This window comes from Perna viridis, chromosome 7 (assembly GCF_037379345.1).
Source record: "Perna viridis isolate PV_CMFRI_1.1 ecotype Kerala chromosome 7, ASM3737934v1, whole genome shotgun sequence".
Classification (NCBI taxonomy): Eukaryota; Metazoa; Mollusca; class Bivalvia; order Mytilida; family Mytilidae; genus Perna; species Perna viridis.
This window is the reverse complement of record NC_142451.1, coordinates 11,318,223-11,341,145: the sequence shown is the minus strand read 5'-3', so window position 1 is coordinate 11,341,145 and position 22,923 is coordinate 11,318,223. Positions and strand designations below refer to the sequence as shown.

Here is a 22,923-nt window from a genome sequence, read left to right as displayed (position 1 = left end):
TGTACTACTATGAGTTTTTATTACATATAAGATACAAACTTAAGTCAATATGTAGTTTATATTTACCAGTTTATAATGAATACAACGAAACTTCCGCAGAGCTCAGTTGTAAAAAAATACGATTTATAACTGAGATTACCCCTAATCTACGCCAAATGGCTCATTTTCAGACGTTTAAACTTTTAAATAAGTGACCCTATCCTGAAGTCGCCACTGTTACTTATGATTACTGTTTTATTCCATGTGTTCGTTAATCAGTCGAATTTACGATAAGCACCTTAATGGAGGTAAACAGTGCCCATCTTCGATGCGGACTATCATTTGGTCCGCTTGTGTGTATCAGATTACTATCAAAAAGTAAGGCATCTCCTAAAGTATATTATAATATAATACTTTATTGTTACTTCAGAATACAACTTATTTCAACATGCAGTTTATGTTCCATGAATCACCTATTGGTCTATGAAGAAGAGTAAATTATAAATAACCCAAAGCTGGTAATGCAATCTTAACGTGGTAAAATCATAAAACACATCTATCTGAATGCAACCCAAGTTAAGAGCTGATCCATAATCAATCCTACTTTTCACATTGGGGAATGCAAACAAATAAGTGCTACTTACCAAATTAAATTACACAAAATAACCATGCTTGATTTACGAGAATAAACCAAGCAGAAGGCTTATTTTAAATCAAATAAAATATGCAACTTACCGAACACCTTAACATAGTCTATAACATTTTTCTAACTACTGATAGTTTGGAAGAATTTAGTATCAAGAAAGTGATTGACACTTGTCAGTGTTTATAGAGTCAGATTTGAAACATTGTTACCAACCTGGGTCAAGGTCAACATATTTCACTGGGCACACTTTCATAATCTCATTTACTCTATCCATATCTGCCATAGTTTGGCCGGCCACGGGATTGTGGTCGATACGACCGCATTTATGGGAACCGGGTAATATCTGAAAACAAGAGTCGTTTTTCTATTCATTTAGTCACATCGCTTTTATGTCCGAACGCACAAAATATAAAAATAAAGTGCACAATCCTAACCCCTCCCCACCAAAAAAAAAAAAAAAAAAAAAAAAAAATGCACGAAACAAGGCAGGACATTATGGCACAGTAAACAACCGGGGAACGACCTCTGCTAGTGTTCCAGAAACATAAAAATGATATTGTTGTCACTGAATTCTCCTGTGGCATATAAAATTAAACTTTGGGCAAATACTAATTGACAAGATTATAATAGTAAAGTAGCTTAACATCAAAAGCTAATCCATCAAAGTACCATGGAAAAGTTCGTTTAACTGACTAAGCACGCTCATTTCGATTCTCCATTATTTGATATGTAGTTGTATCCGTCATTTGACCATACCTGCAAACAACCATTTGATGGTTCACATTTATCAATAGCAATAAATATTGTATTCAGCTGTGGAAACAAACATCCATTTTTGTACCAGTACCTTAAAAGAACAATATTTGAAAATGAACATAACTAAACGATCGGACATTTCATTTCAACAGTAATTTACGAAACAGTTACATTATACTATTAAGTGTCATTTTTTGGTAAGAATCAGGCAAGATGGGAAAAATCAGAAACATGCATGTAAAAAAAACACCGATCAGACAATATAATACCACTAAAGGATGCTTTCTCTATTTATTTGAAAAGACCATTAATTGATCTGTGCATCACTGGACTTGCTTAGAAATTTTTAAATAGAATCTTAGAAAAATGAGCTTTTTGACAGAGTTGTCGGCCTTTGAAATGTTCATTTTCAGCGCATTTCAATGAAATGTAACTCAATGGTCCAACATGATATGGAAAATCTTGTCTGTTTTCCTTGATTCTGATGGTGCACATAGTCAAACTTAACTTTCAATATGGTGTTTTTTTCATACCATGTTTCAGCCACTGCCTAATTCTTACAGGGACTGACACTTAACGACTATAAAGTTCATGGTTGTGTGCTCATTAAAATAGAGTATGGTAGGGGTCCACTGGTAAGATCATAGCTGATTTCTAACGAGTTTTCGATTGCATAGCAACGCGTAAGAAGTTGTCACTGGGTTTGTTCAATAGATCAAGTGTTACGTGAACGTATGGATTCAGTTTCTGGGACATTTAATTTTATTTGTGGAGAAAACTGTCCGGATTTAATTAATTAAAAAAACAGTAACGCACACTTTCATGATGTCAGCAGTGGCAGTATTCGGAATCATGTAACTTAAAAAATAAAAATTTCGAGTTCAATACTTGCAAATGGAGAAGTTTAAAATGCTCATGTAAAATATACCCATAATCCTGGTGCCATAGGTGACTTCCGCCTGTACGAGCGTCCTTCCGGATAAACTTTGCATGATAATGGTATACCTCTCCCCCTCCAAGTAGCTGTAATGACGGTTAAAACATAGCACTCAGAAACATATCGTTAGAATTAAGCCATTTCTGTAAAAAAATAATCTTGTAAGTTTGCTCTGAATGCTTTTGCTTCATGTTTTATTCGGGTTTATCTTTTTCATGTTCTTATAAATAATATACACCAAAAGTCTTACAAAAAATAGCAGAAGTGAATAGAGCATTCACTGCATTTGGGAAGCAATCAGTTTATTTTATCGTAGGACCGAAAAAAAATATACAATTTAAAGACCGGGCTAGAATTAGTAGCTAAGTCCAAAGTAATTATCCATATTGTAAAAAAAAGCAAATGTTGAAAAAAAGCAGGTCAGCAATAAAATAATGTAACAATACAATAAACCCCTGTTAAATATATCGGTATTAGATGCTCAGAAAATTTAAATGAACAATTTTGACAGAATCACTAACTGAAAGAGATTTTGGTTGAATGCAACATTATCATTGCTTTTTTTGGTGGTTGGTAAAATCTGAGTGTTTTCTTTTTACCTTCTGACATGGATCTACAACTTTGTGACTTCTTGCAACTATCCCTGTAACATCATTACCAGGATGACTCCAAATAACCAATTTGGCATTCTTCCCTAAGCCATCTGGAATCTGTTAAAAGAGAGACCACCAGCAATTTGTTAAAGAGTCTGAAAATACAAGCTGTATTCGTATTTATTACCCTTTTTGAACACTCTAAATAGAATTAATCATTCCGATAAATCAAAGTTATTGAGATTTATATCTCGTATATGTTACAAAAAAAAAATCACAAATATCTGAAACAGCGGCGACGTGTTAGAACTACGAATTGGATGAGTGCAACTTACAAGTGTCATAAAGTGGTAATATGCAAGTTTGCACAGTCAACGTCGCCGCTGTTTCAGTGTTTGAACAATGACGTCTACGAAATTTTGATTGGTCCACATTTTCCCCGTTGAACTGACATCGTAATTGGTCCCTGTGAGATCTTTTATGGAAAGTATCGGAACATAAATACGGCGATATCCACAAACATGCATCTTTGATTAGAGGACAAGGCGGCTGATAGTTTCGTTTTTAACTACGTGGTCAACTATTAATGTGATTTTTTTTAACCTTCAGGTATCACAATTCCTTCAAAAAATGAAATATTGCAAGCGTATACACCCACGACGAAAGATATTGGACGTGGAAAATTTTTAATTATCACAAGTTTGAAAACTATCCCCTAATAAATATTTTATTTTTGATAAGCTGCTGACTCACTCCATATCCATGTTTTTCAATAATGTTACTGCCTTCTAAGACCTTCTTCATTTGTTCAAGTTCCTCAATGTCAAACATAGATCTATAAGCAGAATTCAGTACATGTAGTTTAACGGTTTTCATTTACTTTGAAGTAATATGAAACAAGTTTTGGGTAACAAAAAAATGTGTGTTTTAACTTTTCCTTTATATATACATTTAATCTAAAGTCCTTCTTGCAGCAGAAACACTGCATTTGGATTATTAATATACACGTGTTATACACTCCTTGAATCGTTCACGTTTCCCATTTTAGCGTTTGTCCCGTGCGGGTCCGGTTGTCAAAAGAATAGGCCCACAGCAGCGCTAAGATTGTCGTAAAAGGCGACTAAATAGTGCTCTGAACCCTGACCGGGGGCTAGAGCGCTCTACCCACAGATCAACTGGTTTGTGCGTCCCAGGTGGTGGAATGGGGTACCCCTGGCGTGTTACATGCTGGGGTCGTCAGACTATGATACGGAAAACCTGACCGAAAACCATAGTGGTGCTCCGTGTTGGAAAAGATGCCACGTTCCTCGCATGTTAAAGAACCCTGCTGTGGTATTCGATAGGAGTAGGAACCTTTGCACTCAACCACAGGAGGCTAAATTGTCCGACCATACCCATCCCTCCCTATTTCTAGTGGCAATCAAAATTTGTCGACCCTATTATCCTAGTGTCCCATCCCATTTTTCAATCAATCAATCAATCATTTTAGCGTTTGTGCATCGTTTGTCGTTTGTTTACACATCGTTTTGCGTTCGTTTAAACGCACGATAAACGCACGATAGAAGCGTTCGTTTTTTTTGTACATTCATTATTTCCTATATTCAATTTTCATTTTTATAATTTTTGCTATAATTTTCTGTATTTTCATTAATTCTATATTCGATTTTTACTTTCTTCATTAATATTTGTTAATATTATTATCATTCATCTTTCGTCTATCGTGCATTTAAATGCGTTTATCATGCGTTTAAACACACGCTGGAAGCAATTTAATGATTTTACTCCAACATTATAATGTTATAAATAGACATAAATAGCTTTTGACAAATTTCTTTGATAAGAAAGAAAAAGTTATGAAAACCTGAATGAATTGGTTTGCATAATATGTATGCTAAAATAGACGCTAAGGTAAAAAATGTTTGAATTTGAAACGGGTCCAACAATAGAAGCAAGTTGTAAGCATGCTGAAATCTATTGGTGCTGTGACTATTATGGTATAAAAACGTTTGTATCGGAACCATGGTCCTTGCACACATTGTTAGCTTTTTAAAATTTGAATCAAAACTGATTTCTTACCTGCCTAAAACCAATTATTCTAGCTTTACATACTCACTAATGAGATGAACTAGTTTCAAACTTTTTTTCGGTTCTATTTTCTGGATTTTGGCATGTATTTTTTAAGCATGACATGTTTTTTGTTATTAAAGAATATGATATCAGTATTAATGATCATGAGATCAGAATTCAAGATTAAGATACCAGTATTGAAGATTATGAGATCAGTATTAAAGGTTATGAGATGAGTATTCTAAATTATGAGATGAGTATTCTAGGTTATGATATCAGTATTCTAGATTATGAGACCAGTATTCAAGATAATGAGACTAGTATTCAAGGTAATGAGGCCAGTAGTCAAGGTAATGAGGCCAGTATTAAAGATTTTGAGGTCAGAATGTATCGATCACCAGTTGAATCCATTGCTGCTAATGCAGTTCGGAATTTTAACATCTGCTGTACTACTATGAGTTTTTATTACATATAAGATACAAACTTAAGTCAATATGTAGTTTATATTTACCAGTTTATAATGAATACAACGAAACTTCCGCAGAGCTCAGTTGTAAAAAAATACGATTTATAACTGAGATTACCCCTAATCTACGCCAAATGGCTCATTTTCAGACGTTTAAACTTTTAAATAAGTGACCCTATCCTGAAGTCGCCACTGTTACTTATGATTACTGTTTTATTCCATGTGTTCGTTAATCAGTCGAATTTACGATAAGCACCTTAATGGAGGTAATAGGTTTAACTGATAAGTATACGTATCCTTTACACAAATCAAAGATATTGACTATTTCATAAGATATTGGAATGAAAAAAAAAAAAACTAAGTGGTCATCAAGTCGAAATATTCATAGCAAAGAGGGCAATTCACTTTCGGTATAGAGTTACTTTGATTAGACGATTACCGTATGATACCTAAACAATTAAAGTTTTTGTGCGACTTAAAAATAACAAAACTAATTTACATATGACAAACATTCAAACTATAAACAATAAAAAAATACACAAGTAAAACAAGCTGTAAAAATAAATGAATGAAACAAAACATGCATTAATGAATTAAAATTAAAAGCATGGTAAACGAAAAAAAAATGTCAATCAGCAGAATTACACACACAATGGTAACCACTTACCCCACCATCAACAACCCCCAAATCAAAGTGCTGTTAGCACTGGGGTTTTTTGATCTTTGTTAAAATAGTAGCATGCATAGACATAGACATTTTAAAAATATCAAAATATTAATGAAATAGGAAAAATTTGACTAAGAAGCGTGTTAAATGAAACATGCTTTACACATTTAATGTTTTTGACACATTCTGAAAAAGCTAAATTTCCTTAGTGTAAAGTTTTTACTTATCATCTTTCAATGCCAAAATGATGTGCCTCAAATCTTGTTATTGTTTTGAAGACTAGACCTCAATTCTATTTGCATTAATGATAGGGTTATATTAGGCAGAATAATTACCTGAAACTTATTTACTGAAATATCGATTAATGTAAAAGGAATTACACATTGACAGCATTTTGCGTAGTGTTCAGAAACAGTAAGGAAGTTTCTCTGATGATTCGATGACATGATCACAAAGGATTAAAAAAAACACCCAACTATGCATAATGATTACTTTACCTGAGAATGATATAACCATGTTCGTCGTACGCAGTCTGTACATCAGGTGTGACATCAAACGTCTCGGTGTACTTGAATACTGCGTTCAGAAATAGATAATTATGCAACAACCATTTTATTGTGTAGTAAAAGGTTAGAACGTGTTATTGCGGCAGTACACTTTAAATGCTATATCACAATTTATTGAATACTTACTAGGGTTATTTTCGGCAAACAAAAAGCTAAAAAGGCAACCCTTAACAATCAAACGGGTTTGCTCTTTGACTTCGTACTATTTATTAATTGTATTTGGATCCCACATTTCTTTCTGATCTTGATCTGACGAGAAACCGTGTGTGGATAAATAGTGCTAATAGGTTTAAAATACAGATGTGGATCCAGTAATTTATAAAAGGAATACCGGCTTCAACTACGAAATGCTCATTTTTTTTTACAAATTTACCACAAAATCATCAATTTTTCCAACAACATTTGGGGACATTATAATGACACATTCATTTTGAAAGTACAACTGTGTACAAAAAAAAATCCCCATCTAAAGATGCGTAGTTATCATTATGTAGAAGCATCATCTGGCTGCTTAAACATAACAAAGTGATCTTGAGTTATGAAACCAATTAATTACAAGCTAGATTAAGTGTATATCTCTTAAAGATGTGGGTGATTCTAGCGGTAAACCCCGACTCTTTCCAGAAAAAAATGTGACTAGAATGAACCCGAATCGCTAAACTGTAATTGCCAAAATGATTGAATTCATCGAGTATCATCTCCAAAAATTCGGTTAATAATGCGTTGCTTAACACTTTAGACCGTTTGTAATCTAGAACTTTGAAAGTAATAAGCAATCATCTTTATTGTCTTTTAATATCATTCGTGGTATTGTACAATTATTGTATAATAAAAAAAACATGCTTACCTGGATTTGTTTGCATATTTACAGAGGCAGTTAGTGATTGCCTACCGGTTAGTCTGAAAATTAAAACGGCTTCTGAAAAAATAGTTCTTTTCTTTCCTTCATTTTCATAAAATTTACTACATGTGATATTTAATTGTGTTGATGTGACCATTAATGTTGGCTCTTACATACAAATATAAATTATCATACCAACGTACAATAACGGTAAGTAGTCTTCATAATTCTAATTAGGATAATTAATTGGAAAGAGTGAATAACCGATAGATAATCTTTTTTCCGACGCGTTCGGTACAGTTTCGCTTTTCACCCTTTGACCTTAAAGACGCTCTTCCATGGAAACGCAAGTCAACAGATCGCAATTCTGTTTCCCGATTGGCCAAATACTGATAACTTACTTGCGTTCGAAAAAAATTGTTTCGAAAATTAAAATTGCGTGTCATGTGTTATTTCCTGAATGAAATGTAGAAAATTACAGGTAAAATTTTACTGCGTCGACTATCTTTATTTTTAAATATAATACTTATTTATTACATAGCTTTCTTCCATTATTCATTCCTATTTTCAACATGAATTTGAAATTTTGTGAACAGAGAATCGATATTCATATTGCGTCGTTTGTGACGTTTTGGTAGAAGAAATTACCGAATTTATTTCTGTGTGAATGATCGAAATTTTTTACACTGGGAACATTCGGTAAAACACAGCTATCTGTATAATAATTGTCATTTACAATGTAGTATAGCGGATAAGGTGAAACTGAATATGTCAAAGAGACAACAACCCCGTCGGGATGAAAAGTGTCCATGGGTCTTCAATAAATGACGAGAAACCACAACAGGATGCAAAATATGCGATGTAGTGATCAAATTCAAACATCCCCAAGGAAATCGTAAAATTAAGTGAAGACAACTCTCATGTAGTTAACGGACCAACGGACACGTCTTTGTAACCTCAAAATGTGGTACAAATTGTATTACTACTCAATATATATACTAAGGCCCAAACAAGTTGAGATATAAAATAGCGTTAAATACGACTATAACCAGCTTAACTTTGGTAATTAATTGTTATACATGTAGTCCAGAAAATTCGGGCTCAGTTAAATATTTCCATTGATGGTTGAAAGAGGCTCCTACAAACTGACAAACACAATTATTTGAGGTTTTAACGAAAACTAGATAAATATATAAATCTTTTTCAAAATATATAATTATTTCTATTACAGACATGCACAGAAAATCACCAGGGTTGCAAAAATGCCCGACATTGGACTTTGAAGCACGATATCTGATACCACATTATGTACATGTACAATTTCAACAAGTGTCAAATAGCCGATGAGGGGTTGCCATTCTCTCGAATGGAATCATTTGACCTTCCCCCTCCTTCTACGTCTGTGCCCAAGCAAGGTTTGCATCAGTGAACAAGGCCGTACTACTACTAACTAGAGTAATATTTTGACTAACCTCGGTGAATACTGACTTGGCTGTCTACAAATCCCGTTTAAACCTGGTAGATAAACTCCTGATATCGCATTGATAAAATGAGACAAAACAACATTCGTTATAAATAGGCGATATAATTACAGTTCATTATGGGTACAAGCATAAACCTGGGGAGTACTGTGACTCAATTATTTGAAAATTCATATTCTAAGAAACAGTAAGAAAACATTGTTCGGCGAAATTTTTTTCCAGGAATTTAACATTTCTTGTTTCAATACGAGTCGTTTATTACGGCAGCAAACGTTTGGTTTTCTGGGGTTGGGACTATGGATTGTTTTGGAAAAAAATGTTAAGAAAAAAAAATGTCGCCAGCAATGTGAAATAAAATGTGTGCTTAATTTTGAGTATTTTAATAGCTATCCCCCTGTATTTAAAAACGATTTTTTTTCGACTGGTCGCAAAAGAAGTTTGTTTCGGACAAAAAATCCATAGCCCCGCCCCCAAATCAAAAGGTTGCTGCAAAAGACCAAAGAGACGTGACTAACATCTTGTAAAGCTTGTATAGTTTATCCGCGTCGAGATAAAAGTTTGAACTTGGGATCCATGCAAACAATACAACCAATGTCCTTACATGGTATAATTATACTGAAAGTGTTGTAAAGTACATGCAGTACACATATTGTACATTAAATACAGATATCTACAGGATTCAAGTCTAAAAACTGGGCCAACTACATGTTTAATATAATGAAACTTAATCAAAATTATCACTGGTAAGAGTAATCAAAGGAACCAAGATTCAAGCGGAAATCGAAAGCACGTAGTCCAGGGATAAAGATCAGACATGGTAAACACACATAATAAAGAACATAAAGCAACAATACATACAAAGTAAACAAAAGTAAATGAGCAACTCGGACTCCACTAGAAACTGGGAGCATGGACCAGGTGCAACGGTAGGGTAAGCATCCTCTACTTTTCTAGAAACATCCGCCGAGTTGCTCATAAAAAGTCAAGTCCGGAGTAGACGAAAGAGGAAAGGAAAGCTATGACACGTTGAACAAATCAGTTTTCATGGTGCAGATGGATACACCGTAACGATCCACCAGTTCGTGATGACGACCATAAAACTTCTGTAATGATGACTAATTTTAAGAAGTCTAGCGCGATACAAAAAGTAGTTACGGAAGCTCTGGCATAACGTATAAGTTGTAATATGAAAACTCCATACGCAGGTGCTGAAGGGATGTTGCCACAGATGGAAGGAAAGTTGACAATTCTGAATAAAAAGTCATAAAGTCGTAAAGTTTGGTCAATAGTCTTACCACATGCCTCCTATGAAGTCAAATAAAATAATCTCATTTGTCTATTGGAGGGACCAATCACATTATTTATATGGAAAAATGGTGATGATTAAAATTAAAGTAAACAAGAAGGACCATAAATTCATGAGAACGAAAACCCAGAAAATCGTCTCTTATCTTTTCATTTTACACGATTTTTTAGCAACTTTATGATTTCAAAAGTTTTAACAAAAACAATACACACATTGCCAGTTCATGTAGTTATGTACTGTTAAAACGCAAACTCAGTCTAATTTTTCATACACATTGCGGATTTCCATCTAATATCAATATGGACACACCTGAAATGGATTTTAAGTAGCACTCCAGCTAAGAATCATGCAAAATGTGATATATGGTTGGAAAGCCTACATATTTTTATTTTTGACATTTTGTTTAAAATGCTTTAGTAAACAGAAATTAACATTTGTCTTTTCATATAACCCGTGGTCTTAGGAGATAAAAATTGTATAGAATGCACTGTAAAATTCAAAATTAAGGGATACCTCTGCAAATGACACAAATATACAATAGAAACTGTTGAATCTTTTAGGTGGATTATCTCCTAAGAGCAGACAGATTGGAATGAATAATTACACATTTCATCATATAGATCTATAAAGCAACTTAATAATAAAAATAAAAATATGTAGCCTTTTTGGGTGTATCACATATTACAGAATTTGCATGATTCCTACAAATACTATTTAATTCATGTCACAGTAGGGGAATGGTGCCGCAAAAAAAAAAAAAACGATTCTTCTTTTCGGTACATTCATTTGTAAGATTAGGTATTCAATACTTTTTCCTTAATTATGAAAAATATGAAATAAATCGCTTGATCTGTTGTCACAAACATTAGCAAAAATATCTTTATTATTAAAACCAAATTAAAACAAATACTTAATACAATATATATACACAATAAAATAATAATAATAATAATAATTTAATTTCATAATCGTGGATAGGAACCCAAAAGATCTTTTACAAGTTCTGTGGCATGTAGACTCGATCCCCAGCTGAGGGCAATACCGACTCCACCATGTCCATAGTTGTGTACGACCTATCAAAAGGTAATAAATCAATAGATCAGTATGAAAATATAGTAATTCTAAAAATTATAAGCAGATATATAATGTCAGTTCATTCCACTCTAAGAATGGTTATCCAGACGGAGTTGACACAGTCTTCTTATGCAGTGTTTCGTTGTTTGGTCTTTTAATTAGTTTGAGTCATTTACTTAATAAATTTAATTGAATATAACATCTAGATCATGATTAAATATAAATTTCAGTAAGACTCGATTTGGATAATGTTCAGCATAGTTGACATATTAATTACTTAGCCGGTAATGGATGATACATGTATGTTACGTGTATGTTTAGCAAAACTCTTGAGAAAAACTTAATTTAAAATTACTATGTTTTTCTTTATATTGTTCGTAATTGTTGAAGAAAAAGTTTTCCCTAGGAGAACAAACCTTTATCTTTCCTTCTGGTAGACTTATAATCTCACATTCTAAGCGTACTGGCGTCCTTGAAGGTCTTAATCCTACCCATTCTCCTGCAATAGTAGCTCCCTATATAAAAAAGAAACGTGTATGTATACATAGTATGTGATTCGGTTACCCCTTTAAATCTTTATATCAGAATAATTCATTCCACAAATTGTATGCATATGATGATAATGTATTTATATCAATCAATTTCAATTTAAAAAAAACTAATTGGAAATTTGTACAACAGTTCATGCACTTTATCATACCCCTTTTCACTTGCTGATCACATTTTTTAGCGGTAATCGATCAACTACCACTATTCCGGTCACTTCCGGTCCAACTGTACAAGTTAAATGTCTGCTTATACAAGAAGGTACACAAACAATTAACCGTTCCGACGATTATTGAAGTTAAAATGAAGTCTTGACACGTTTATCCTACCTTTAACGGAGGCCAAAGACGTTGACATTTTTCTTTAATGGTTTCCCTGTCCTGCGTATCTATTTTTACATTGTAATCATTTACTTGTCTAACGCCACCAATAGTAACTCCATTTTCGCTGAAATAACAGTGTCGGTGCAATATTAGCTAGACAACATAGAAACTGGACAAGGTCAATAGAAATGTACAAAATAATCGAACTGCTTTAATATAAGTGCAATAAGGAAGGACTTGACAGATCTAATATCATTCTATAATATTTCCTTTCACGGTAACAATACTGGTTGAGATACAGGCTAAAAACCACTAATTCCACTTCCCATAGGCTTCTATGCTAATTTCACACTATTCAATGGCTTCTCTGGACTTTACCTTAACTTTAACCTGCATAGGACTATATATCAGCATGATTCTACATATGCCAGCTCACAATCCTCAGAATGGCATGTGGGGTTAGCAGACTTGCAGTGCAGTACTGGTCACCGGAAGTGAAGTGTCTATAAATAGCATGGGAAATCCCAGTGTTTTCACAAGATAGGGGTATATTTAGAAATCATTATGGAGATTAGGCTTCACATCACAAGAAGCAAAATGCACCTATAAAATGTACAGAAATGTTTTTCCTTTCAGAAACTGTTTAAATTTTTTAAATGAGATGAGAACTTTTTCACAGCACTATGAGGAACAGGGGTAATTTCTGCGTAGGACTATTTTTGCGTACGTTCCAATGCTCATTGGTTGAATTGGTGGTCTGTAACCTACATGTAACCGGAAATAAAACAGGCAAATAAAGATAATATATATAAAATGTATACTATTAGTAACTTAACATTAAAATTTGTTTGTTTTTAAATAAAAAATACCAAATATGTAAAGTATTGAGAATATATTCCTAGCACTAATGCGGCAATTACACCAAGTAAAGGAACAGTCAGCTGATCGTCAGCGTCTCTCATATCGCGCGTTTAATTGGTTAACACTGCGTGACGAAAGATTTTGGGGGATTTTGTGGTTTATAATCACAAAGACAGTCAAATCATATCCTCGAAGCTATATAATGAACAAAATGAAGGGTGTAACGGATATACGGAAAGTGCTATCATTTTCAACTTGTGTTTTCAAAATAGTGTTATTAAAATACAATTCAGGATATTTTCATGTGAAAAAAATCACAGAAATTCATGCCGATTAACAAGACTCTGAAATCTTTGGTCAATTCGGTTGATTTTTGTGAAATTCCCGACGAAATCATGAACGAATTGGATATGTGTAAAGCAGCAAAAAATCTAATCCATAGAAAAGTTATAATATGAGGAAGGTGAAACCTTAAACACTCCCAAAGAAAAATATGAATTCGAACACCTAAGTCCTTTTATAATTCGTAACAGACTTGTTATTATTAACTTCCAAATTGGTAAAATGTGTCATGATATACGATTTTTATTGTCTTTAAGCATTCTCCTATTATCATGGTCAGAAATATGTATGGTGAAATGTCCAGCTTTGGTAAATAACGAACTGTGGGTTGTCATAGTCCGAAATGTCCTTGGGTCAAATTGTCCGGTATTGATCACGTCATTTTCGTAAACATTCGAGTGTCATGTTTTGACTATCCCTATATTAGAATCAGATTCAATTTATATTTAATCATCAAAGCTAGTTTATGTTTCTTAGACAGCTGTGGCCATAAATTGCATTCTCTAAATATACGAAAGAGAAGCTGCCATTAAACTGTTTTCAAGCACCTGATTTTACGTGCACAAACCGGATATTGATGCTTTTTATCACACAATAACCCTTTTATTGTGTGCTAATATAATTTAGTCTTGTTTAAAATGAACTTTTGTCACAGGTAACGTCACAAATTTTAACTATATTTGCACTAGTGCAATATGGAAATTAATTGCAGGCTGACATTTCTACTGGGCAATTATTCTGCTATATAATAAACATATTTATTTATTTTTACTCCATCAAAGTCGGAAAGAACAATATGCAGCATGGATGAATGTATGCTAGCTTATGTCTATGTTACATTAATTTGTTCATCTACTTAAGCTATGCATGACAAATTGTTGAAAATATTTATGAACATTAAATATAACCCACACAATTCCTGGTCAGTTGGTTTCCCAGATATTGAAATCTTATTCAAAATGTTATCTGGAATGCAGAAATGGCCATTCTCCCAAGTCATGGTTTTGAGTCCACCCTCGCTCCCTCAAACCCCTGACATTACTCATTCAAATTTAGCGGGTATCGTCCAGCGCCATATAGTGAGTAACCTAAATTTAACCCAGATTCAAAATCCAATCAAATCACTCGTAATAGAAACTCTTCGATATAACTTACAAAGTGGCTACACATAACGTCATTTATTCAGTAAGGACTCTAAACAGAATCTACAGTTATCATTTTTGCTCATATTGCATCATTTCTGACATAATACAATTTTCAGTTACTATATCGGATCTTCCATTACCTGGTATTATCGTTTACCTTTCCACAGACATTTTATGTTAAATCGATTTTCATTGGTGCTTCTCACCCAGAGAAGCAACCAATCGGAATTGGCTGGACGATGTCCGCTAAATATGAATGAGTGACGTCAGGGGTTTGAGGGATCGAGGGTGGACTCAAAACCTTGACTTGGGAGGATGAGAAATGGCATGCATTTCTATTCAATTTGTCAGTAATTCGTGTTTGAATTTGAAATTTTGCAATTTCATCATCAAACTTAAAGGGAGATAACTCACTTTCCCATTATTTTTGCAAACATGACTTTATATACATACTGTATGTTAGTTAATGAAATTAATTACCCTGGCAGTATATAAGCCCCATCGTCTGTATACATCCAGCATTTAATCCAGTCCGCTTTTACCTGTAAACATATTAAAAGAACAACATTTTACCATCTTTGTTGCATTCATACCTCTATGAGTATGATGTGATTTTCTAAACTTGCCGTTCAAGAGGTTGACAATATACGAGGCACTTGATACGTAAATAGGGGGCTTTGTGGCAAGGATTTACAATACTTCATTTTATTATTGTTTGTTTGTTTGTTTTAAGTTTGCCAATCTTCATCATTTTGTTGGATAATTTGTCATTATTACCATTTATTATTCATTTATTCATCAAATAGAAAATTGATTGTATGATTGCATACAATGCAGCTTCAATCTCATGAACAGAGAGTACACACTACTTCAAAGCTTTGCACCTCTGCCAAACTTCGTGCTGAACCCGCCCTTTGTGCCAATAAATTAGTATAGTGCACCGGATACAGCTGAGCCGATTCGTTATAAGTAGTGCTCATAACTTTTGTGAGATTTTTTTTCATTTCTCGTATAGCAGAGCCTATAAGTTAGCAGGATGTTACGTGGTAAATCAGCCGAGAAAGCGATTGTAGGTACGCCGAGAACATTGATACAGCTTGCGTGGGTAAATAAATGAAAATATCAACGAACAAATGTAGAGAATAAAAGTTTATAAAGGATGGGATTACCAAATCCTAGTCATCATCACCAGTGGTCATCGACAACTATAGCTAGTTAAATCTTTTATATCTAAAATATCGTTTTGATTAGAATATTTAATGAAAAGTGCCTTTGTTCTATGTTTATCAACAATAGCTAGCTTGATTATTCATCAAAGCCACCTTTTATAAAAAAAAAAAAAAAAAACAAAAATAAGGACTTTAATTTCCTAAGAAACACATGGTGCACAAGAGGGATAGAAGTAAAAACCTAAACAATACACCTGTATAAATCCCTAGTTATACCTTTACTAGTAAATATATTGATACAAAACATTGAGACTCGCAAATTAAACAACATCAACCCCCAACGACCCAAAAATAAGATACATTTTCAGAAGCTAAGTAAAACAGCTTCACAGGACAAATTGCAACATGTTTTATGAATGCAAATCTACCTTTTAGTTTGTTTTTGGTATGTGGCCTTATTATGACGAGCTACAGATTAAGTTCGACTTTGGTTACGGTTGAATGATTTTTACGGAAGCTATGGCCCTTGGACTTAGAAAAATTTCAGTGAATTTACAGTTTTTCGCAATTTTTTGTAATGCTTTGACCAATTGATTTTAAATTTTGTATGTAGTCTTACTATGAGAAGTTACAGATTAAGTTTGCTTTTGGTTATGGTTCATATTTTTTTTTATTGTTTTCAAAACATGAAAACAAATATATGTTGAAAATAAGTTTTCCTGTTTAAAATTTAAGTAAGATAATGAATATAATAACCATATTAATATATAAAAAAAACATATGATACAATTTTGCCTGTGTAAATTGTGGATTTTTTAAATGTGTACAGAATCTTAGACACCGGGTTAGGCAACACCATATCAATACACGTCGGCAAACAATTGAAGAAATTAGAAAATAGAATATGGACAAAGAAAAAACATTTAGTAAACAATCAGTACCGTACCTTGATCAGTTGTCCTCTGATGGCGTGTATTTTGTCGTCCTTGAAGAGAGTCCGACTACCAAGACCGAGACAGTTGGTAACCACGTCATATTTGCCAACAAGCTGTGACAGAAATGGATTTTTGAACAAGAGCAAAAACAATTCTTAAATACAATACATACATTAAGTGGGTATAGACAGGTCAGATGTTTGACGTACATTTTGTACGATTGTCATCCTGTGTATCAAGGAATGACGCGACCATTAATTCCCAATTCCATTGAATCCTCAGTGTAATTTTGTCGTAATACTTAAAAGTTTGTTCATTTCATGAAGCTGTCATTATCGCCTTAATCATTCTAATAACTAAAAATAAACAACCAACTTTCAATTTTAGATTTCATTTTTTTTTTTGCATTTCGGAGATGCTTTTTTTACATTATGTGGAGCGGTTGATGGTCTCAAACAATCTATTTTAGTCTATATTAATCCGGATTTACTATGATCGAAGGTATGTCTAGTAGAACACTTGAATTAGCTTCGAAACATTTGTGTCAAATCTGGTACAGAAGAAGATAAAAAATTTCTATTTTTCCAAGTAAGCGCCCTCAAGGTGCATGAACACTTAAATACAATTATAATTATATGACATTAACATCAACAATAGTATACACACGTACATGTTTAAACAAGATATGTAATATGTTTATTACATGTAAGTGAAATGAATAATTATTAATCATGTTTGGCATTTGCTCAGTATGGTACATTTTTGTACATAATTGAGACAACAGAAAAAGTCTCATTACATTTCCATGTTTTGCAGTACGCCATATAGTACAAACAAAATCGCCCCCAGTGGCGGATCCAGACGAGGTTGCAGGGGGTTGGCACTTCCACCTTTATTGAAAAAAATGTCATTTTCATGTACAAAGTAGACAAAAAATGGCAAATAATATCCTAGCACCCCTTGTTTTTCTAAAGAACCCCAACAGGCACCCTCCTTTTCAAAATGTCTTGATCCTCCCCTGGTCCCTACTACAGTAGGTCAAGTAGCCGATTTTGGAGATTTTGGTCGTTACAATGCATTGGGTAACATTAGGTATTTACCTCATTTAAATTGCTAATTTTCCATCCATTAATTCTACCACCAAGATTTAAAAACCTGGAAACAGAGCTCGAGATTTCAACAATCGTATACAATTTTTGTCATGGTACAAATGCCAAATTACTTGTTTGTCAGACGTCTGCATTCCACAAACAACAAGGAAGAAACCATTTTATTTTTCACCACTGTACAAGCAATTCTAATTCTGCTTTTTTTAATAACAGGGAACAAACAAAATAAGCTTAACTCAGCCAGAAATAGAATCGTTCAGGACACTAATAATCAATCCATTAAAATACATTTTCAGGAACCTAAATTACTTTTACAATTTTTTCTAAAATATTAATAGTCTAACTCGTGCCTACATTGAAACTTACATTTTTGTTAGCCACTTCAAATATTTCGGTACATTTGTAATAACTGTTGTCACTTTGTAACCGTATCTAAAACAATCATTCAGAGGTAAGAACACAGTGTAGTTATAAAGAATACTTCCGTTTTATCTTCCATGACAGAAGTTTTGACCACCAACTTAAAATAGGGCTTGGTTTCGTATGTATAAAATGTGTCTAGAAGAGTTATATTAGTTAAAGGGATAAGGGCAACATTGACTTTCAGGACATATATTGTGCATGATGACAGAAAAAGAGTACCGTGAACATTGTAAACAGCTAAAAATAATAGTAAAACATACACTGAGTGTCTAAAGAGATGGTTAAAGTAATTAAAGGCAACAGCGCCCGGTTTCAAATAAAAGTCAAATTGAGATTTTTCTCAAACCCTTCCTCAACTCAATTTTGACCAATCAAATATCACTTGAAATTGAAAATTTGAGGAAAAATTCAAGGATTTGAGGAAAATCTCAATTTGAGATTTGTTTTATGAAACCAATGCCAGTTCATTTTCAATGGAGCTAAAATAAAGCTCCTTTAACATACTTTGGTAGAACTTATATTTATTGGTGCTGGATTGTGCTTCCTACTTCGATATTTTTGGATTTGCAAACAATTTATTTGATTGAATCTTGAGAAGCTAAATACACTTCTTAAAACAGGCGCAACACATAACGAAATTTGTAATATATATATATATATGATTGATATTTTTATTTTAAGTGGAAGATACTACTTACTGGTGCCTAATATCAATAATGCTAAAGATATATATAATTTTGTATTGGTGTTTTGTAACAGAAATAGTTCAAAGAAAGTGACGACGAGGAGGAAGTATCTGTGGGTTGAGACCATCCTTGTTTTTTGGACAATTTTGTTAATTTCGTGGAGAATTCTGGGAAAAAACGAAATGACCAAATGATAGACTAGACTCCATATGTTCATCAATATCAAGATGTGCCCCTAGGTTGATGTGTTTTTCTTGTTTTTAATCCAAGTTTTTTTTTATTTCATTATCTTGGAACTTGAAAGATTGTGCATATAGACGACATGGAGTATTTCGCGACCTCGATGGACAATTGAAATGTAGTTGTTTTTTTATTAGAGACTTTTACACTAACTTGTATCGAGTATGCATGTTTATTCTTCTTAATTCTTCTTCAGTCATCCTTGTGTAAGAGAACACGTAGTCTTTATATAGAGGATTCTACAAAAAAAAAATAATATTACTTACATGTAGCTCAAGGTATGTAAAAACTTAAATGCATGTTTCACAAGCGGGTCATACTTTTTATGAATGAAATCATCTTTTCGGACAGACAATATTGTTACTTAATCAAACATGCCCTAAGTGTTAGCCGACGCATTTTTTTTGTTTTGTTTTTGAAGTAACTTTTGATTGCACATCCTCGTTTACAAAAAAATGTTCAACAAGAGATTCTTGGTTGCAAGACGTACTTTCACTATCAGTACTAAAAAATCTGGAATATTTTGAAACGACAGACGGCACTGAAATAAAACAGTTTCTGAATTAAAGACTTTCATCGAAAAATGACGTATATGTCGTCAAAGAAACGTCAGTTTATTGTAATTATAGCAAATTTAGTATCATTTACAGTCTTTTAAAGAAAACAATGTTCACCTTTGACTTTAATGAATTTTACGTTGTTTAAAGATCAAAGAGTTTAAAATCCGGACCAGTTGCGGAACCAGGAAATGTATTGTACTTCGGTTGTACTTTACTGTCTGTTATGTTTTGTGGTCAAAATATGATAATTTAATAAAACTTGTTAACACGACAATTTCTAAATGTTTTCTTTACTAATACAGGATCTACATTTGTACACCAATAGGATTATGTAAACCTTGTACAATCTATATAAGTACAGTAGATACTTACTATAAGTTCTTTATTACTTAAGTAATAGCCTGCAACCATTTGGTTTCCGGAGACAGATGCCTCGTCGGATATTGTTAAGGAAGAAAACCATTTCCAAGAGTCGGAAATCCATCTCCTGTAAACAAAGAACGGAAATTCACCACTGAAATGTGATCAATTTATTTGAACTGTTTCGTTAAGTCGTTGTAACTTCATTAGACAAGTTGAATAGCCTTAAAATGTAGGATTTAATTTTGAAATCTATCATATTTTATGTTTATGTTTTTTTTAAGTACAGTTCTGTCTAAAAACCAGGCAGGGGATAATCAATGAAACTGTTCAAATACATTTGTTACGTTCTTAAACAACCCTTCCTAATATGTTCATACCTTTAGATTAGCTATACAAATTGTATATCCTGAAAAACTTTTATTTTTTTAATACATTTGCTATGAGGCCTACTGAAGGATTTCAAATAAAAAAATATTTACTTATCATAACCCTGATTTTAAGGCAGAGCTGCAATAAGAAATGATATAGCTAAACATATCAGTAATACTGAATGCCACCGCTTTGGTCGAAGTCAATTACTAGTAAGAAATTGAATGTGAAAGTAATATGTACTTAGTCTATCAGATATAAAATATAACATGCCAATACCTATATCAAATGTCACATCAACCCGAGACACATATATCAACCTGAGGTTTGATATAAGTCGAGGGTTGATAAACGATACGGCATGTGATACAGATTTTCACATGTCATGTTACTATTAAGATTAAAAATATACCTTTGTATATATGTATTATTAGAGTTTGTTTAAACCCTATATCACAAACCCTATATCGCATACATTACACCGCACCCCTTCACGGACCATACTTGAAATAAAGTTAAGATATACGATAAAATGGACATGACAAAATATACATACTTAATAATTGTATTCCCTCACCTGGCTGTATGTAAAGGTACACCAGGCATTAAGTCCGCAGAAGGTTTGAAGATTCCTCCAGCTCCATAACTCGTCGTTTCTTCATCAAATCTATCCGCTATGATGGTAACATTTGCATTTGGGAACGTCTTCTTGATATTGACGGCCGTTGACAATCCGATCACCCCAGCGCCAAGAACTGCGACGTTATATACCATAGCTGAATTGTACCTTTAAAACGTTTGAAAGAAAGTAAAATATTATTTGTCATTGAAAAATTAAAAGTACTTTAATATGCATCATTTACACTCAAAATATATTCATCGTCTTGTTAAGATTGCACAATCCTTCATGTGTAGATGACTGCACACTAAGACCTAATTTTGTATTGCTTATAAAGTTAAAGTTGCGTATTTTTAATGTGTTTGTTATCACAACCGTTTTGGCACGTATCGGAAATATGACATACAGGTGCAACGACAGATGAAATATTCTTTTGCGTGCTCGACGTACCTAACATTTTTGCATGATATCTTGATTTTTGACAAAATCTACTGCTCCAAAATTTAATTTAATCCTGTTAACGCCCCCTAACCGAAACACCCGGATCCGCCGCAGTAACATGTGTAATGTATTAATTAATTCATGTTTATCATCGCGTAATGAAATTAAAACCCATCGTTTCAATAAAATCAATTAAAATTGTTGTTTATAACCTCTTTCAAATCAGGAAAAGACATCAAATTTAAAACTAGATTGTTTCTTTTAACCCGAAAGAGAAACAAATGGGAGGTACCAGCGAGTTGAATTTCAATGTCATAAAATTGTAAACATAAAATCACGTGAATGAGATAATGGTTCACAGCCCGTTCATATCGGATTAAGAATATGTTAACTTAAACAACGAATATTTGCGATTGTATGGCTCGTAGTCGGAGGCAAAAGAGAAAAATAATAAGAAAAGATGACTAAATCGGAGCTTACCTTAAAAGTCCTTTAAGGTCGACTGAAAGTATCGACCGTGTTTTATTTTTAGTCGTGGTGACTTTCCATGTTAGGTCAGTAAATAGCACAGTTTTAAGCAATCTATTAATAAAATACACAAGGAAAATTAAATATTCGCTATACACTATTTCACAGACAAAGTTCAGTGTGTAATAAAACATAAACTTACACTCAACTGCCAATACGTTTATTTTTACCTTCTAATTGGTTCGACACACGTCTAATGCATACGTGATTTAATTGTTGTTTATAGTCTTAGAGGGGCTAGAACCGATGTTTCCTTTGAAATTTTGTAAAAATTAGAGTTCAAGTTCAATATTCACAGAATGTACACGAAGGACAAACAAATTTTACATCAGGCAGGGGCTTGGGGGAGTGCCCCATAAAATTTGCAACTCATATATGGGTTGTGAATGCCTTGAATACGTGTGCGTCTCTCTTAAAATGCAAACAAAAGGTTTTGGAAGTCTTTAAAAAAGAAACGTGTGCACCCTCCTTATTTTTTTGCGTTCTTACTGAAATTCTATTATCCGTCCAACACTCTCCATAAAGTTAACAAGATGGATGTACATACAGTATATTTGAATTTGTGTCGTTGCAAATCTACCACCTTTGTGGCACTGAGAGTGAAAACTGGAAAATATATTATATGGCCGATCAGATGGTATCAAAAGCGACATAAACAAGAAACAAGATACATGTACATACATTAATTCAATCAAGCATTTAGACAAAAGAAGTCACAAATAAGTTTGAGCTAAGAAGAATATACGTAAACATACACTGTACTGTACAGATTGTAAAGATGCACAGAAAAGATTTAATCATAGCATAATGAATTTAAATAAAAACGACTGAAAAATTTTATTCACAGCTAAAGGTGGGTTATGAAAAATATTGACTACAATTACG

General features: G+C 33.2%; 2 protein-coding genes across 5 annotated transcripts; both read right to left on the bottom strand.

Annotated features, from left to right (window-relative positions):
* Nucleotides 1-250: 250 nt before the first annotated feature.
* Nucleotides 251-9,154, bottom strand: LOC148611317 (uncharacterized). The gene is made up of 9 exons (XM_088595238.1): nt 8,991-9,154; nt 7,525-7,577; nt 6,609-6,687; nt 3,665-3,746; nt 2,918-3,028; nt 2,310-2,404; nt 1,382-1,472; nt 839-968; nt 251-369 (listed from the first exon to the last, which is right to left on the bottom strand). The coding sequence occupies exons 2-9, from the start codon at nt 7,538-7,540 to the stop codon at nt 251-253; spliced, it is 723 nt and encodes a 240-aa protein (XP_088451364.1). The 5' UTR covers nt 7,541-7,577; nt 8,991-9,154.
* Nucleotides 9,155-11,154: 2,000 nt separating this feature from the next.
* LOC148611316 (D-aspartate oxidase-like) lies at nt 11,155-22,227 on the bottom strand. 4 transcript variants are annotated; one of them, XM_088591751.1, is made up of 12 exons: nt 22,209-22,227; nt 21,991-22,092; nt 21,028-21,237; nt 20,091-20,205; nt 19,312-19,397; nt 18,176-18,241; nt 17,801-17,855; nt 16,712-16,813; nt 15,077-15,138; nt 12,255-12,372; nt 11,796-11,894; nt 11,155-11,378 (listed from the first exon to the last, which is right to left on the bottom strand). In XM_088591751.1, the coding sequence occupies exons 3-12, from the start codon at nt 21,222-21,224 to the stop codon at nt 11,268-11,270; spliced, it is 1,011 nt and encodes a 336-aa protein (XP_088447877.1). In that variant the 5' UTR covers nt 21,225-21,237; nt 21,991-22,092; nt 22,209-22,227; the 3' UTR covers nt 11,155-11,267. The 4 variants fall into 4 exon arrangements, with proteins under 4 accessions (XP_088447877.1, XP_088447876.1, XP_088447881.1 ...); XM_088591750.1 differs by lacking the exon at nt 22,209-22,227 and adding an exon at nt 22,181-22,199; XM_088591755.1 differs by lacking the exons at nt 21,991-22,092; nt 22,209-22,227 and adding an exon at nt 22,181-22,199.
* Between the last annotated feature and the right edge of the window lie 696 nt (nt 22,228-22,923).